The sequence below is a fragment of the Martes martes genome, assembly GCF_963455335.1.
Source record: "Martes martes genome assembly, chromosome: 6".
NCBI classification, from domain to species: Eukaryota; Metazoa; Chordata; class Mammalia; order Carnivora; family Mustelidae; genus Martes; species Martes martes.
In genome coordinates, this window is record NC_137893.1 from 66,957,377 (window position 1) to 66,976,294 (window position 18,918).

General features: G+C 41.0%; 1 protein-coding gene across 6 annotated transcripts in view; it reads left to right on the top strand.

Annotated features, from left to right (window-relative positions):
* Window positions 1-18,918, top strand: part of SLC2A12 (solute carrier family 2 member 12) — a 52,601-nt gene that overhangs the window by 17,230 nt on the left and 16,453 nt on the right. For all 6 annotated transcript variants that reach the window (XM_080806310.1, XM_080806314.1, XM_080806312.1 and 3 more), the window contains exon 2: window positions 1,067-2,398. In XM_080806310.1, coding sequence (XP_080662436.1) covers window positions 1,067-2,398 — 1,332 coding nt within the window. The remainder of the gene's footprint in view (window positions 1-1,066; window positions 2,399-18,918) is intronic.

Below are 18,918 nucleotides of genomic sequence, written 5' to 3' on the forward strand. Positions count from 1 at the left end.
ACTGGCTGTCCAACAGTTCCAGAAACATGCTTTCCTGTGTTACACCTTGCAAACTATTGTTTCCTGTTGCTTCAATGCTCTTCCTGTTGGTTAGTTTTTGTTTCGTTTTGTTTCTTTCTTGACAAGTTACAAATATATAACAGACATCCACATACCTATTTCTGAAAATTAATGACTGTTTACCTCTTGCTATTTTTCCTCAGTTTTTAACATTAAATCATAAAACAATATGAAGTCTCTTTTGTTCTTCTTCCCCCCAAGTTCCATTCCCCTGCCTCCTTATTCAGAACAAGTAATGGGTGCTATTAGTTCCCTCCCTTGCATCCATTTCTTTCTTCTTCTTTCTGGTACGACTTTAACTTTGTTAAGGCACACACGCACGCACACACTACCAATATCTTCATACGTTTTAGCAAGAGCCAACTGTGGCCGGATGTGGCCAAGGAGATATGAGGTCAGGTTTCCTGGAGGCTGTGCTTCATTTTCCCCCAGGTTACACCAGGGACACCTGTAGCACTTCTTGAGGCTCCTACCCTCTCTACTCTGCCTCAGAGGTTTGCCTTTAGAGGACAGCCTGCAGCAGGACCTGAGGAATTGGGCTGTCTGAATTTCTGATCCAACGTCAAAGCAGGAAATAAACGGTGTTCTTGTTTGCTCAGTCTTCATCATCTGTCATCCGCTTATCTTGCATAGCTCTCTGCTAGTAACTAAAAACAACATCAGCAACACAAATAGAAGGAAGTGACTTCCTAAATGTATCCCCTCTCCTCCCAAAAATGAAAGAAAAGGATATTTCTTTTTACATCTGATCATTTTTGTTAATATATTATTTTATTATAACTTATTTTAATACATTCATCATATATTTATTATTTTATTATTATATATTTATTATTTTGATATATTTTAATATATTTATCTCATTTTTAGTACATATATTTATGTGTGTGCTTCTAATCAGTGCTCCGAGAAACTTCCTTATACAAGGTTAAGTCTCCATTCAGACATAAAGTGTTTAAAATAACAGTGCAGAACTGACCTCTCTGTCTCTCCTCTCTGCCTGTAGGTTGCGGCATGTTTACTCTCCTGTCATCTGCCACAGCTGCTGTCAGTGGCCTCCTGGTGGGTTATGAACTTGGGCTCATCTCTGGGGCCCTTCTTCAGATAAGAACCTTATTAGCCCTAACCTGCCATGAGCAGGAAATGGTTGTGAGCTCCCTCCTCATCGGGGCCTTTCTGGCTTCCCTCACTGGAGGGGTCCTGATTGACAGGTATGGAAGAAAGGCTGCCATCATCTTGTCATCCTGCCTCCTTGGACTCGGAAGCCTAGTTTTGATCCTCAGTTTATCTTACGCAGTTCTCATAGTAGGCCGCATTGCTATAGGGGTTTCCATTTCGCTCTCTTCAATTGCCACGTGTGTTTACATCGCAGAGATCGCTCCACAACACAGAAGAGGTCTTCTCGTGTCCCTGAATGAGCTGATGATTGTCACCGGCATACTTTTCGCCTACATTTCAAATTACGTGTTTGCCAGTGTTACCCATGGATGGAAATACATGTTTGGTCTTGTTATTCCCTTGGGAGTTTTGCAGGCAATTGCAATGTATTTTCTTCCTCCAAGTCCCCGGTTTCTGGTGATGAAAGGACATGAGGAAGCTGCTAGCAAGGTTCTCAGAAAGTTGAGAGGCATCTCGGATACAACGGAGGAACTCACTGTAATAAAATCTTCCCTGAAAGATGAGTATCAGTATAGTTTTGGGGATCTGTTTCGATCAAAGGACAACATGAGGACCCGGATAATGATAGGCCTGACACTGGTATTTTTTGTGCAAGTCACTGGTCAGCCAAACATACTGTTCTATGCATCAACTGTTTTGAAGTCTGTTGGCTTCCAAAGCAATGAGGCAGCCAGTCTCGCCTCCACGGGGGTTGGAGTTGTCAAGGTCGTCAGCACCATCCCTGCCACTGTCCTTGTAGACCACGTTGGGAGCAAAACCTTCCTCTGTATCGGCTCCTCCGTGATGGCAGCTTCATTGGTGACCATGGGCATCGTGAATCTCAACATCCCCATGAACTTCACCAGCATCTGTAGAAGCCATAGCCCTATCAACAAGTCCCTGGATGAGTCTGTGTTTCATGGGCCAGGAAATCTGTCAGCCCGTGATGACATTCTTAGAGAACTCTTTAAGGGGATCACTGCCCACACCAGAAACTCCCTAATGCCCACGAAAAATGATGTGGATAAGAGAGGGGTGACGACCTTTCCAAGTGCTGGACTGAGCCAAGCTGAATACCAGACCGTCACAGACCCTGCGGACGTCCCAGCTTTCTTGAAATGGCTTTCCTTAGCCAGCTTGCTTGTTTATGTTGCTGCTTTTTCAATTGGTTTAGGACCAAGTAAGTATTTTATTTTTTTATTCCTTCCTTCTTTGCCCTTATGAATGTTAACAGATTGCTTTCGGCCATCAGAGCATCTTACGGCTATGGTACATTTTACATAAAACTCCTAGAAGTAAGATGGGAATAATACTGGCCACCTGATGTTTCTACTAATGTGGAAAGTATGCTTGGCTCATACCTCCTTTGTGAAATGTGCAGGGCTGGTATTCAACAGAAAGATTAGTTTTCCATTATCTGTCACGTGAGGATAATTTAAGAGCAATTGATTGGAGTAAACCAGACCTCGAAAGATACATACTGCCCAAGAGAATATATTGTTTTATGAAAGCAGTTTACTGGGATAACATTTTCTTCTGTATCATTCCTGAGTTCTTTATAAATGGAAGAAAAAAATCAATCATTCAGATTTTCTTAAAGGCACACTCCGGGAGGCATTCAGTAAATAATGAAGAACAGGAAACAATGAGTTGGGAAGGAGGGTGGATTATTCCTTTAAGTACCATGTGTTTTATCACCAGAGTAACCTCCCTGAGCACTTTACTCATTAAGCAGGAGAATGGGAGTCAAGGTACTCCCTTTCAATGCAATATAAACAATTTACAGGGAGATAGCTACACGGTTGTCTATTTTACACAGCCGGTCTACTCCAACGTCGAAGTTTAAACACTTCTCTTGCGCAAATTCTCTAGAGTTTTCTAGAACAGGTTGTTGCAGTTCCTTGTCTTGCAGCCTCTTCTCACCCAGTCTAAAACTCTCTTTAGCGAAGTAAAGTGTACCTCCTACACCTTTCTTTTATTCTCTCAGACTTCTCTCCCCTTCTCCCTTTCTTCCTTCCTCTCTCACACAAAGTCTTCTTGTTGTTGTTTACGAGGATCAAGGACCAAACAAATGTGCTCAATTAAAAGGAAGTAGTGGAGCTTGGGAACATGAGAAGACATAGGTTATGCTGAAGGAGAAGGAATCTCATGGACAAATTTTGGTTTCTGGTGTCAGTGTTTCCAGAGAGAAAGTCACTTCAGGACTTGCTCTGGTGATCTACTGTTAAGTCTTTAATTCTTCATTCAGGTGATATGTATCAAGTGGCTATTTTTTTTCCAAGAACAAAGAACTATGCCAGATGTTGGGGAAACAGTAATGAGCAAGACAGACACTGTCCCTATCTTCAAGGAGATTACGCCTGACTTCACTGAGCTATATTCCCTGCGTCTGCTGCTTTCTGGTCAGCAACTGGTGGGTTTGGCTGGCTTAATCTCAGGTCATGAATAACTGGATTTGCACAGGGCTGACCCCGCCTCTCCTGCAGCTCTGTTTCCTCACCGTACAGTCTGCTGTGAGATCAGCCTCTGGATATTGACTCTTTCAAATTCCACAGTGAGACAAGGAATCTCATCGACTCTGCTCTTTGCTATGCAGAGTCATAATTGGTTGTTCAGGGACACCTCTAGGCCACATGGCCCAAACTACGGATGACCAGAGCTGGCCCTTCCTCTGGCACTAAGAGGAGACAGGTCTGCTTCCGAGACCTGTACATGGACGGATAGAGTAAATACTACAATACCATCAGCTTCTGATCTCTCTGACTTGTTTCTGAACCCTGGCCCACCTTGTTAGGACTTAACAAAGATAAATATTATTAATGAACAGTTTCCCAGAAACAGGTTTCTACTGTATTTCAGGATTTAGTTATCTTGGGTGTGTATCTGGGAGACATTTGTCTTAATCAGTTTGGGTTGCTATAACAAATCACCAAAGACCATGGCTTAGACAACAAAGATTTACTTCTCACAGTTTAGAGGCTGGCAAGTCCAAAATCAAGGTGCTAGAAGATTTGGTTGTTGGTGAGGGTCCCCCTCCTGGTTTGTAGATGGCCATCACTTTCTTGGTGTGTCCTCACAGGGCAGAGGGATGGAGAGAGAGAGAGACCTAGCTAGCTTTATTATGTCTCTTCTCATAAGGGCATTAACCCCATCACAGGGCTCTACTTGATGACCTAATGACCTCCTACAGGCCCTACCTCCAAATATCACATGGGGAATCAGGACTACAACACATGAGTGTAGGGAGGACACAAACATATGCAGTCTAGATAAATACTTATGTCGTTACTCTGGTACATGAAGCTAATGAACTTTGAAAAAGCATCTTATACTTTTATTTTTAGAAACTCCTTAAAGTCTACCAGAAGGGCAAGAAAGAAGTGTTAGTTTGTACCAAGGAACAACTTAACCTTCTTTGTGAACTTTCCTGTATTAATAAGTACAGTCAGTTTTGCTCATATGATAAACATCAGGTGATATTGTCCTCATTGATTTCCTTTGCCAGCATCTTTTTTTCTATAGGTTTATTATAAAACAAAATATTTTTACATCAATTTTCTTGATACGATTTTTTGAAATATCAAGAATCAACTAAGAATCTAAGGAAAGCTTAGCAAAAAGAAAAGGATGCTTTCTTTGTTTTAAGTCAGAGATGTTGATCTTAAACTTCAGAACCCACCCATTCATGGTCAGAGTTTTCCCCAGCTCATACTACCCTTCTCCCTTTAGTTTTTGGGTGACTTTGAAAAATGCAGCAAATATCAGCACTAGTGTATCATTTGATGCATTATTTTATTAGAGCAAGAATTCCCCTTTTCAGGAAACTTAGTTTGATTTTGGAAAAAAATATTGGGGGCTGTTCGTTATGTGCCTTTTAGGATTCTTTAAATAGTATTCTATGCTAATTTTTTAAAAATGTGATTTGGGCTTTTGATTTGACTAATATTTATTGACACCTCTTACATCAGATACATAAGAGGAAGGCTTTTCATACTTTGGAGCATGTCATTTTACTTTCACCATAAGCCTGTGAAGAAAGAGTATTCACCAAATTTTATAAATGGTGGCACTCTATCTCAGAGAGGCTAAGTAACTTTCTCAAATAATTGAAAATATCTCCTGTCTTCTGAAATTCAGTGGTAATGCCTCGTCGAGGACACGAATAGACAGTCCAGTGTTGGTCTTGTTAGTAAATGTTAATTCCTTTTAGTTCCCTCCGCCATGAAAATACATTAGAAGTAAGAATGAATGGAAATAGTGAATCACTGTCCACTGTGCTTTGGGCCACTCTGCATTTTATGCAAGAAAGAAATAGTCTCTCTTTTTCTGAAAATCTGCTCTGTAAGCGAGCATGTCTGTTTATGAGGCTGAGCTATACAGGATAAGAGAGGGAGCATAACGATAGGTTTTGATGTGTCCTCACTTGAATAACCGAACTTGATTCAGATAATGTTTTATGTGTGTTTGGTTAGAATTCAAGCTCAGCCATAACAGAGACCAAAGTAACAGTGGGTGAACTAAGGTAGGAGTTTGTTTATCTCTCACCTAGCACTTGGGTAGTTCTGGGTGCTGTGAAGGCTTCCAGGGTCAAGTGCCAGAAACCTATAGGTGGTGTTCCCAAATCTCCCTGTAGCCAGTGCTTTCCTGTTGGTTCTCTGTCACGATGACTACTTAGAAATACTAAGATGCATTTTAAAATTTCATCACCCTTTTCCGATGGCTAATGGTCCCTTGGGAATAAGCGAAAGGCAAGAAGTACAGTCAATGAACGGGAGGCTGGGTATCCAAGGGCCTGGATAATAAGGCACCGTGAGCCATTCCATCAGGGAAGCAGAACCACTGTGAGGGATGGGGGCAAGGAATTTCCTCCTAGGGTTGCGCCTCACATTGGGAAAGATGAGAGGGGAAGACAAAGGGGACGGTAAGAGGAAAAGGAGAATGTTGTTTCTCGGGGCCACAAAGGGACACTGGTGAGGAAGCCTGCGGAAGGCTGCGGAAGCCTGTGGACGCTGCCTCTGGCTGTGGCCTGAGGTCTCTGCAGGTCAGCAGGGTGCGGGGAAGAAAAGCTGGACTCAAAGCCAGGACAAACTGGAATCTGTGAGAAGCGACTAGAGCCCGTATCTGTCTCTCACCACATCAACTCTGAGGACACTGGTCACCTTCAGAAAAACAGGTGTCCTTCTGGGGCGCCTGGGTGGCTCAGTGGGTTAAAGCCTCTGCCTTCGGCTCAGGTCATGATCCCAGGGTCCTGGGATCGAGCCCCACATTGGGCTCCCTGCTCAGTGGGGGAGCCTGCTTCCTCCTTGCTCTCTGCCTGCCTCTCTGCCTACTTGTGATCTCTGTCTGTCAAATAAAAAAAAAAAAAGAAAAAAGAAAAGAAAAAGAAAAACAGGTGTCCTTCTCCACAGAATCCTGTCTGTGTGCCTGGTCTAGTAGTAGGAAAGGCTAGAGGAGGGGAACCGTTCACTGGTTGCTCCCCCAGACCAGTGAGGAGAGGCAGCATGTCACAGCAATGTGACATGCTGCTGTGATGTCTAGGACCCAGCATGGGGCTGATGTGTCACTTTGGCCTTCCAAGTTTCTTGCAAATATATCTTCCCACCAGCCCTCACCAAAAACTACACAGAGGAGGGAACTCTGGGAAATGTAGTTCCGGCTTGGCTAAATGGACTCCGTATAGAACCGCCTGAATAAGAAACTCTGGACTCAGAAAGAATAGATGTGAATATGGAAAAAAATATATTCCAGAAGGTCAAGGGCCCTGAATTCTCTCTTCAAATGCTGTGATAGATATTTATTTCTTTTAATTAAAGCATTAATTGTTAAGATGGATGACTAGCTTCCATTCCATCTCTTTCTGAAAAGAGATGAGGTCATTAAATTAATGTCTCTTGGCTTTTGTTTCTCTAGCTATAAAACCAAAAAACACTCATTTGCTAATGCACTGTAAAAGCCCCCACATTTATTTTCTCAGGGGCGTTCATGATCTCCCTTGAGCTGATGACTCTCACTTATCTCTCCAGTTCTATCGTGTCATATGGCTTCTAGTTCCTTTTCTCCTAATGAGTACTGGATTTTTCTACTTTCACGGTTTACTATCAGCCCAAGGTGAGAAGCCCAAACGTTGAATTCTTTTCTCCCTTATGCCAGGGGAATGTCGCTTGCTGTCATTCAGTCTGGTGTTCTGGGCCTTTTCTCAATCCAGTCAATGACCAAATGTTCTTGCATTTCCCCTCATAAATGGCTCCCATGTGTATATCTTTTTGTTTCCATTTCTGCCATTCTAGTCTACCCCGTATGAGCTCATGCCTAGATTCCTGGAAGACCCTTCCTGTAGTTCTCTCAACACTGCAGGTCCTTCCCACGTCCACTCATCCTCCATGGGAGGGCACCTTTGTTACCATGTTCCTCATGTCAGCATGGCTCTCGAATCTTCCATGGCCTCCTACTTTCTACCAAATCAGAGAAGTCAAATACCTTTCAAGATGAAACTAAGATGAGAAATGATCTAGCCCAACATATTCCTTTTATAGAAAAGAAAGAAGTCCAAGAGAATGAGGTGACACAGATTTAGGACTAGAACCCCAGGCATCTGGAGCCTCATTTCATCCTCTTTCTACAACTATCTGACCCATCTCTGAGGGAAAGACGGTGTGATTTTCAAGGCCCACCATCGTCCTACTCAGCTCTGTCTGCATGCCTGCATATCTCTGGGGGCACCATTTTACCTTGTAGTCATTGGCTTTGTGCTCTGGGGCTACCATTCATACAGAAGTACGAGTAGACGCCCCACACCCGGAACTGCAAAGTTAGGGACGCCCCCTGCCGATGTGCAGTGCTCTCTGTGCTGCTTTATCTCCACTGCTCCACACCCCAGGCAAGGTCAAGAGATACAGGCCCTGGTGGCCCTTCTCCTTCCCTTCTACTCTACCCAAATCCTTCCTATCTTTAAAATTTAGTAGAAGTCTTAATCTCCTTTATGAATTCACCCCATTTCTTTGAGGTCTTTATTTGTATGAACTAGGAAGTATTTCTAGTGTAATGTAGTTCAGGTCTGGGAGACCAAGAGCCTGAATTTAAAATCAGAAAAGCTGGGTTCTTCCAATTCCAGCCTTCCTGCCTCCTGGCTGTGTGATCTTTAAGTTAGCTATCGTCTCTGAAGCTGTTTCGCGTCTATGAATTGTGCATAGTAATGCTTGTTCCATCTCATGGGGTGTAGTGAGTGTCCTGTGAGCTGATGCACGGGTGTGTTGGGGTTGCTGTTGCATATGGTGGGAGTAGAAGTCACAACCGGTGTGATAACACGACTTAGTCCTTCATGATGAAATGTATTTCTTCTGTATGTTTGTTTTGGCTTATTAAACAAATATAGTTATTAGAATAAGCTCTTTAATGGAAGAAATGACATCTCAGATGTTCTTCCTTCTCTGCCTCTAAGTGAGCATTGTGAAAGTCTGTTTGGAAACCACGAAGGAATACATTACTGTTTCTACGAGGGAGGTTGGGGAAGAAGGGGTTTAAAAACGAGATATGAAAATAAGAAAGATCTCGAAGTGTGTTTTTACATGGGTCAAGCTGTCCAGGGCAGGCCAAGTGCCACATCAGCTGGAAATGAGAAGTTTCTGCACACACTACTGTCCCTGCCAGTCACCATCATGAGGCTTTTGGCAGAACAATCCATCACTTGGCCATAGTTCCAAAAATCTCTTTCTAGTTTTGCTCCTAAGATAAAATGTTGGGAAGTCAGGAGTGCTCAGAAATAGGGCTTTTCTTTGTCAAGTTGTGAGGAGTTCTTTGGGAATTTCAGACTCAGAGTATCTAAATGTAGTTCTGGGTTTGTCTTGGGTACCTCTGCTTTTTCCTGCTGTATGGAGAACAGTTCTTTTTTGCAAATGAGATGGAGAATCTCATGGTTGAAGGAGGCTTGGGTATGGGAAAAAGAAATGACCTTTCATCTCATGGTTTCTCCAACTTATAACTGCAGTTCCAAGGACTGAGCTGGGTTACATGTAAGTAACAAGGTATGGGTTCAATTTTTTAGAAAAGGGAAAGCATAGACTTTGAAGCAGAGCACCTCCCAGAGTCGAATCTCAGTAATGCCACTTGCCAGCTGTGCAACCTTAGGGAAGTTAGTTAACTTCTCTGTGCCTTACCTTGTATCACTTATAAATGTGGTTACAATTCACAGTTATAGCATTGTGAGGAGTAAGTCAGCTCATAACAAAGTCCTTAAAGACTGGCCCTAAGAAGTGCCATATAAGCACTTGTTGAGTAAAATAAACAGGACTAAAGAGCTGGGTATTTACACGTGAGACGGGGAGGCATGAGTTGGAGACAGAATCCCAAATCTTCCCCTCTAAAGAGAATAAGCAGTTATTTCACACCCATAGTTTGGGGCTGTTGATTCTCCTAGAGTTTTTAGAAGGGATCTGGTAATTGTCCTTGTTTTTCTTGCCAAGAGTCAGTTGTTTATGTCTGTATTTGTGCAGTTTTCCTATTGTAAAAGAAAACATATCCTCGGAATTCCAATCCAGTCACCAAAATTGTATTCTAGAGGATTGGTATAAACTGCACAAACTGGAGTTAAAGAAGGTTTTTATTAGAAGCAAGGTTTTCATACCAGATCTTGGATGCATTATAAAACTTATAAACCTGAAGTGATTATTGCCCAGGTATTTCATTTAGAGCATTTATTGCTTGTAACAGATGCAAATCCTTTGCATAAACAGTAGTATAAAGGGAGAAGTACTTGCTTTTCTAAAGTAAAATTGAAAGCAAGACTAAGACCATTTTTATTAAAACTTCTTAAATACGGGTTGGCTTAGAACAACATTCCTTCATCGTATTAGATCACAACATAGTTTCTCCAGCCAAAAAAAAAGTGTTTCTACTTTTAGGTTAAAGCATATGTCCTACATCAATTTACTTTCTGGTCCTCTGTTTCCCTAACTGTAAAATGATAGGGTCGTCCTAGAATCTAAATCCAGGAGGGGCCATGAATTTGGATGGTACCGAGTAATCTCATGTTATTTTATTTTATGCATTTAAAATGTTATTCAAAGGAATCCATAGTCTTCGCCAGCTTGCCGAAGGGTTCATGACCTGAAGAAGTTAAGAACCTCTGCCCTCCCTTTGTCAGTCACTAATGCAAAAACTCCTCCATCAAGTGAAATCAAGATATAGACTCCATTGCTTTTATTAGAGACCTTCCTTTATTTGACTTTCCATACTTCATTTTTCACTTTAAAATATGTTCAAAATCTTAACCTTACCTTCCACTGTGTTTCTGGGGGGCTCCTGATCATCACTTAGCTCCTTTTACTAGCTGAATATTGGTCCATGATAGTTCAAACTTCAGAGTAGAACCAAAGATTCCTGACATTGTGGGTACATGGAGCCGCATGAAGATTTCTCTTCTACTCATGCTTCAAAAGTAAGGCACAGAGGAGCCCAAACCCAAGGCATGCAATTATTCTCTCATGAGTTCATCTGAGGTGATACTTGTAGAGAAACCCAGCCCTCCTTAAGTTAGCCACTGTGACATAGAAAAAGTATGTGGTTGTTCTTTTCACAATAATTAGGGCTTTTCAAAATCCAAACATTCTTATGTTCATAAATTAATTAACCAACCTCCTCTTCCATCTCATGACTGGTATCTCTTCATGAAAGCAGATGGAAGGAATTTGTCCAACGTCACATGTGAAGTTCAGTAATGAGACCATGACGGTTATCCTTTAACTACCTTTGTATTCACTCATTCAAGCAGAACCTCACCCTGGAGGCTCAGAGACAGGTACCACCAAATCACCTCCCCGAGCTCTTCTACCAAACAGACAGGAGTTCCGGCAAGAAAGCAATGTGGGGGTGACCAAGAGGAAAGGGAGGAAGTGGTAGGGATTCATTCATTCACTTGTGTATGCAGCATGTGTGTATTGCTGGCCCCAGCGCTCAGTGTGGTGATTCAGGGATGGGTGGGCGATTCGGGGATGGGTGAGTGAGGTCCACAACTTGCCCTCATGGAGTCAGTGGTGGGAACAGGCAAGAAGCAAGAACACGAATACATGTACAATACAGTGTCAGGAGGGGAGAAGTGTTCAAATCTAGTGGAGGTAAGAGTGGTAAAGAAACAATGGAAGGATAAATGAAGGAGCACCTGTGGAGGAAGTCGAATGGTCACAGAAGGCCTTTCTAGGGTGGTGACATTGGGCCACGGCTTGTATGGAGAAAGCAAAGTGAAGATCTTGGAGCAGGGAGTTTTAAGCAAGGGTGATGGCAGGTCAGGTGGCCTTGAGGGGACACGAGCTTGAAAGTTTAGAGGCACAGTAAGAAAGCCTATTGAGGCTGTGACACAGAATGCTTGAATTCTGACCAGGCTTTGGCATCTGGCTGCCTGGCCTTGAGTCCCAGCTCCAGTGTGTAGAACTTTGGGCAAGTGAATGCCTCTTTCGAGTTTTCAGTTTCCTTACTAGAAAATGGGGCAATCCTGTCTGCCTCACAGAATAATTGTGGGGACAAGTGAGGCAATCTGTATAAAACATTCCTAGTTCATTGCCTTGTGTGTGGTATGGACTCTATTCAGTTAGTTATTAGTGCTAATAAATGTCAGGCTTTAGTCTACACATGACATGAATAGTTCTGATAATGCCAACCCCGACCTCAGCAAGCATTTTGCTTAAGCCATGTCAGGACACGGGGGAAGTGCTCCATGGCCCTAAGTTGAGTTATGATGCCGTGGTCTTTCTCACCTCCTTCCCATACACTACTCCAGTTGGGTCAAGACTAAAAAGAATGGATTTGTGCTTTGAAATATAGGCTAATTCTGGATTACCTAAAGTCAAGAGATCTTCCTAGAAAATCAGACAAATTTTACAGAAAGCCCTGAGGCATTGGGGAAGGATGAAAGGTGTCATACAGCCTGAGAAACACCCCAATGTCCACTCTTCTAAGTTGATGCAACTAGTTTAGTTGTCCTATGTGTCCTATGTGCACACAAACTCTGCCTTTTTTTTTTTTTTTTTTTCGACAAACAGGGATCACAAGTAGGCAGAGAGGCAGGCGGACAGTGAGAGGGGGAAGCAGGCTCCCTGCTGAGCAGAGAGCCCGACTTGGGGCTCGATCCCAGGACCCTAGGATCATGACCTGAGCTGAAGGCAGAGGCTTTAACCCACTGAGACACCCAGGTGCCCCCAAACTCTGCCTTTTTTTACTGCTGTTTCCTCCAGCCCAACCTAGAGCCTGGCCCACAACAGAGGCTCAATGAATATGTGTTGGATGAGTCAAAAAAGTGTTTCTGGGACTCTCTCAGCTTCTTGACTAGTGGTTGATATATCCTGATCCCCCAGTATACATCTGAGTCAGTATATAGGGAATTAGAGATAAATGTATGGTGTGGAGAACTCCATGTACATTTGACCAAAAGTTGTATCCGAATAAAGCTACTCAATTAAGGACACAAGGCCATCTCTAGTATTTGATGACCTAAAGTTTGTGTTTTTTAAATTTCCTAAAATTAAAGCCATTTAAAAAAGTTTATAGTGTTAAACAAGATATCCATTTCCAGATTTCTATTTTATTTCTCCAAATACAAAACCCAGCCCTTCCCTTGAGCACAAAGATTGAGATTAGCAATACCATGGGCTAACTTTTCATACCTTGGTTTCGTTATTAGGTGTATTTGAACCTGACTCTTTACAAAAGAAGACTTAAGACCATTCCTTCACAGTTTTCCTAAGAGAAATATGTGAAAATCTGAACCTGACTTTTGGGGTTTGTTTTTGCTTATTTAATTAATATTAGAGTTTTAGAAATATTTCAGTGGATTATCTCAGGCTTACCAAGCCCATCAAATCCCTCAGACGTAAATTGGCACCCTGTAGTTAAAAACAATAATAAAGGATCTTTGCAGGAAAATTATACCATAGCCACAAGTAATCAAACTCTCAAGAACTGCAAACTGGCTAATATTTTAGCTCACTTGCAAGCTAACAAGTTATCCTGTCATAGTTTTATGGATTTTGGAAAATAACAGAAGAGTTCTTGATCAGAGACAAAAGACAATTTATTACCCCCCGGAAGAGCAATGGCCAAAATATCAGCATTGCCCTGTCTTCTTAAGCCCCGGTACCCACAGGACAACATGAAGGGAACCAGATGACCTCGGCACATACACTGGGTCATTTTTGAGAAGAGGAGCCCCAAGTCTAGGGAACCCAAATCTTTTATAATAGACACTAAGCCACCCTAATTTCCTCGTGGAAGATACTAATTTACTGGATAGTAAACAAGCCTTTGCTCCACAGGAGACACTGTCTCTGTCTTCCAAGGCAGTTTGGTCTACAAACATCCTTAGAAAAAGAGCCCAGAACAAAACAGTCCCTGGTTTTGTTCCTAAGACATGCAGAACTGCAGGAGAGCCATAGAGAATTGTCTCTCAAGTCAAGCATCCTAAAAAGGCCACTCTTCCTGTTTTAAATAAAAAAACTAGCATTTTCTTCAAGGCTCAAAATCTGTAGAATCTAACTTTTTGTTTGGTTTAGTTTTATGGAGTTTAGCCAGCTTTTTGGAGGATGGGTATCAGTAGGAATCAGAAGACTCATCTGCCATAACATTTAAATTTAGATTTCATACCCAAATAACTCTAGCTCTTCAAAAAGAAATTGTTTGTGTGTTGGTTGCACAGCTAAAGATTTTGACAATTCCCAGGGATGTGAAACAGTAGGTTCTAATTTAGAGGTTTACTTAGCTGCTTTACTCCAAGATATGCTGGGTTTACAACAGAGAAGCTTATAGACCAGAAGTATACCCTATGTTTCAAAAAAGACTTGATATTCTCCATATTTTTTCCTAGAATCTAGGTCTTTAATTTTCAGAATCATCCCAGTTGAAGTCACTTTTAGTGATCATCTTTTTTTTTCCCCTGCCATTCCTATGGGATAATTACATACCTTTAGAGAAAAGGCATACTACATAAATTATTACGCTTTAAATATGAGAGTTTCAGTATCAACTGTAGCCATTAAATAATCATATTCATACACCAGTTTGTGTTAAATATAAGTTAAGTGTGTAAGTTTAAGATCTTTCACATTTTTTCTTTTAAATTTTAGGTTTTCGTTATCACCAATATTCCCATCCATACTGTTTCTTTTTTCCAATTAATGAAGCTAAAGTCCATTTTGATTGATTAAAGAGATGAGTTATTTGGTCCTCTGATGTTAACCATTAAAATAATGTGAAGTAAATAAAAATTAGTATCTGTATAGTTTTACACTAAGTTTGTATCCAGGCAAAGGAGGAAAAACTTAAATATATATGTGCCCTTACTTAATTAAATCCTCTTTTCCTCTTTTGAGTTAGATGATGGAGCCGGCCAGTACCTAACAGAACCAGTCTAAAAATTGCCTTTTTGTATCCTGAGCACAACTCAACACACAGTGAAATGACACCATCAATTCTGTTACCATGGGCAACTGTTCACATAAAACAACGGTGTTGAACTTTCCTCTCAGTCCTGTGCCCTTGAGAATTGTGAATATCAGACAGTAAAGATATTAAAGAAACAAAGGTTTAAAACACTATGGTAATAAACATAAGCATTCCTTTTTTACTTTATTGTTTTCCAGAACACAGTGTTAAGAATTTTTCCAGGGAACATTTCTAACATTAAAAATTGTAATACCTTTCTGATTAAAGTGAAACATCAATCATCAAAAAAAGCACAACATAACATACCTGAAGCATGACATTCCAGTTATAGTTTAAATAAGAGAAGGTTAATTTCTTGGAAGACATTTTTTTTTCCCATTTTGAATCCAAGTTCAGTGGTCTGAAAATTCAGATATTCATGCTCCTGGGGGTTGATTTTGCCTCAAGGATATGTCAAAAAAAATCAATTTTTTGATTTTTAGGAAAAATCTGTTTCCTACAATTTCTTCTTTCTCATTTCCCTAGTGATAATTGTCCTTCCACTTAAAGTGGAAGAAAGCACACCTATTATCCACTAGAAAACTTACAATGATATATGTCCCAAATTATAAAAACATCAGGAACAATAATCAAAAAGATAATTGGAAATATTAGGGTAGGTGTGGTATTGAGGAATGATTCTAATGACTAGATAATAATCCTTTCAGAGGCCTAGATATTGCCAACAATTTGCTTTCAGCAAAATTAAAGGATGACCTAACCAAGTGATCAGCTGATATATCATTACGAATAACTTTTTTTGTTAATTCAAAGAACTGAGTGATTCTTGTATTATAAAATTTCTTCAACTCCCTGTCTTTTTTCATTATTCTTGAGAACAATAAATTTCATCTAAAGAGTAGAAATATATCCTGTTATTCTAGAAGTGACATTCCACCCAAACATACATAATAAAGAAAAAAATCCCTGTCCGTTAAGAGAGGTTTCTTTCAATAAATTTCACTTTTCGTATCTCACAGTTAATTCTAAAGATTTATAATGTATCTCTATAATTTTGACCCATTTTGTGTTAATTATTGTGTTAATAGTTGAGAAAAATTACCTAAAAGTTCTTACAGGACATTAAATAAAAAACTAAAATTTCAGTTTATGGTAATTTTTTTCAGAGCACTTATGATGGAGTGATCAAAATACTTTTGAGTTTAAAAATGCATTGAAAAAGGATAAAATACTGAGTTCATGGTGAAAAACAATATAAAATCTACTTTAAATACCTTATTCCTATATTTTTTAAATGGATGATGATGAATATCAGATAGGTATTGTATTTCAATTCTACCGGAAATATTTAGAAGAGTGAGAAGTGCCCTCTTTTATATGTTAGAGCTTATAATAAAATAGAAATTGCATTATTTGCTGTCATTTAAATTTACAGTGAGAAGAAAGTTTGATGTTGACTTATAAATGAGAGAAAGTACTTAGTTTTTCAAATTATTTTAAAGCTACACAGTAAGAAAATTTAAAGACCAACACCAAAAGCTTTTACTTATTCCCGACAGGTACTTGTTCACAAAAGAGTTTCATGATCAATTCTGACATTTTTTAAAAATTGAGAGTTATTCCATTGAGTTCAATTTTCCCTAAGATGTTTTCAAAAAATAATTTCAGTTAGTGTTGACTAGAAGTCATTAAGATAGAAAGACTGGGGAAGATTGAGGCTTTATTTTGTTGCTTTTCTTGGTTTATTTAAGTAATACAAGACAATATTCTTGAGTGAAATATTTACTTTATAAGGGGCCAGGCATGAGCCCAACTCAGAGAAACTGAGAGAAAGGAGAGTATGAGAAATAAAAATAAAAACAAATGGGGGTGCCTGGGTGGCTCAGTGGGTTAAAGCCTCTGCCTTTGGCTCAGGTCTTGATCCCAGGGTCCTGGGATAGAGCTCCGCATCGGGCTCTCTGCTCAGCGGGGAGCCTGCTTCCTCCTCTCTCTCTGCTTGCCTCTCTGCCTACTTGTGATCTGTCTGTCAAATAAATGAATAAAATCTTTAAAAAAAAATACAATACAATAAAATAAAATAAAATAAAAAATAAAAACAAATGAAAGCTACTGCATCATGGCTGATGTTGGAGGTCATGGCCCATGGTAGAGTGTCTTTTTTTAAAGAGCATCCCTTTGCCACTTAGAGAATTTAATGAAGCCAGGATTTAAACATCTGTTTGGAAGGAAATGGGCATATGTCCCTTTCATATTCACATTTAAAGGATCTCTTGGCAGACAGAGAGCTGGGTGTGCCGTGTGCCGCTTGCCTAGGCAATAAAAGCCATGGGATTTGGCTTCACTTTGGCAAAGTATGGGAACACCGACTCCTCTTCAAATCAAGTTGTTGAAATTCTGCCTCCAGAGTTGCTAGGAATTCCCTGGCAAGAGTTTAAGACCTCCGTGAATCTTTCATACTTGGAGCTAGCGTGCCAAGAGGTTGAGGAAGAGCTCAAGCCAAGGCAAGACAAGGGCTTAAGTGACAGCCTCAGTAGCTTATACGGAGGGGCCGAGGACGAAGGTGGCATGTTACCTACCTGTTGACGGGCAAGGTCTTCTGCATGGATTGCCCCTACTAAAGCAAAGCCATGCCCTCCACAGCACATGGAGACACCTCAACATATTTGTCCTTCACATCTTTTCGTGATGCTCTGTGTGTCCATAAGCGCTGTCTGCGGATTTCATCTGGATCAGGCAAGTTCTGACAGGCTACCCCTGGTGATTTAATACCATGTGAAGTAAAGTGCCAATACCTGTGGGCAACTTGTGTCCTGGCAAGTCCAAAATTTCCTCTATCCTTGCAGCACAGGGGAGGCTTTAAAAACATGCACAGACTCTGACATTTACAGAGGGGCATGCTGTTGAGCTCATCCTGGAGTGCCAAGGTCAAAGGTAGAAGGATGGAGGTCAAGGGGGATTGTTCCAGGGCCAGCTACACAGTTGTGGTGGCCCTCCCTGGAGAAGAGGTCACTGGGTCTTTGAATACTCCATTGATTCCTCACAAACAAATAGCACAAGCATCCCCTGTGGGTCTGTCATCAGGGCAGCAGAGAACGAGGACATCCAGAGAAAGCCACCACTTCTTCACTGTGGCAGTGGCAATAGGTTGATTTTCTCTGGGGGAGAAATGAGACCATCTCATTGGAAAAACCAGCAGTAATTTGCAGAAGTCTTCCACTTGTCCTTGCAAATGTCAACATATGAAATCTCCATGTGATGGTTTCCATTTCTGTGCTCTTGACTTATGAGTTGAAAGAGAGCTGTTGCATTTTTTCTACGTTGGACATTCCCAGCAACTTTCCAGGGACCATGAACTGCTGTCAGATTCTGGCATCATCTTGCTCCTAAGATGGCCCTGGGAAGACTCTTACCCTTTCAGTCAGTTTTATCTTGTTGCAGGGGCCATTTCAGAACTTTATTTCACTTTCTGGATTTGACAATCTGTGATTTGGGGCTGCTGAAATCATCGTTAAAATAATATTCTCCTTATTTTTGACTTGACGGACTCCTTTTTGGGAGCTTGGACCATCCCTGTCAAAACCCTTGTCAACTGCTACAACACCCAGTTTGTCAATATTAGATAAACCAAAACATCAATTCTTGAATTCTTTCTATTAGATCAAGAAACAAGTAGAAGCTTGCAGCAACGATATATTATTTTTAGAAACGTCAGGTGCAAGGTTTGCCTGACAATGTCTCATCAAAGATGGAGGGAAGTCTCTCTTTCAACGTTCAGCTCATGGCTCATTGGCTGGTTCAGGTGCCAAGTTGAATGCATGCCTAGGACGGGCTTTGAGTGTAGACTGTGAGTCCTTTTAGGCAAGCCTTTGACAGTTCAGACTGAGTGCTTATAACTCGAGATTTGTGATACAGTCCCATCTTCTTGTGGGTGAGCTCCACCACTTTCTGTGATGGCAAGATCAGTGCATTCTCATCTGATGCCAACACGGGTCTCATTACCCTAGCAATGATTTTCCAAGATCCCACCAAATAATTCCAAAAGGTGGTCACGGTGAAAGGTGGGGAAGGGAGGAAGGGGTTTGGGAGCTAATGAAGTGGGGATGGAAGTAGGTTAAGAAAACCTCTGTGAACTCATCTAGTAAAGAAAGGAGTGACACTCCTCCTCATGGCTGCTAGAGCAAAAGGTGATGAGGGATTCCCCACAACACTGTGACAGATACCAATGGCAGACAGGGGCACAGGGTACTGGTCAGTGGCATAGACTATTTAACTTCA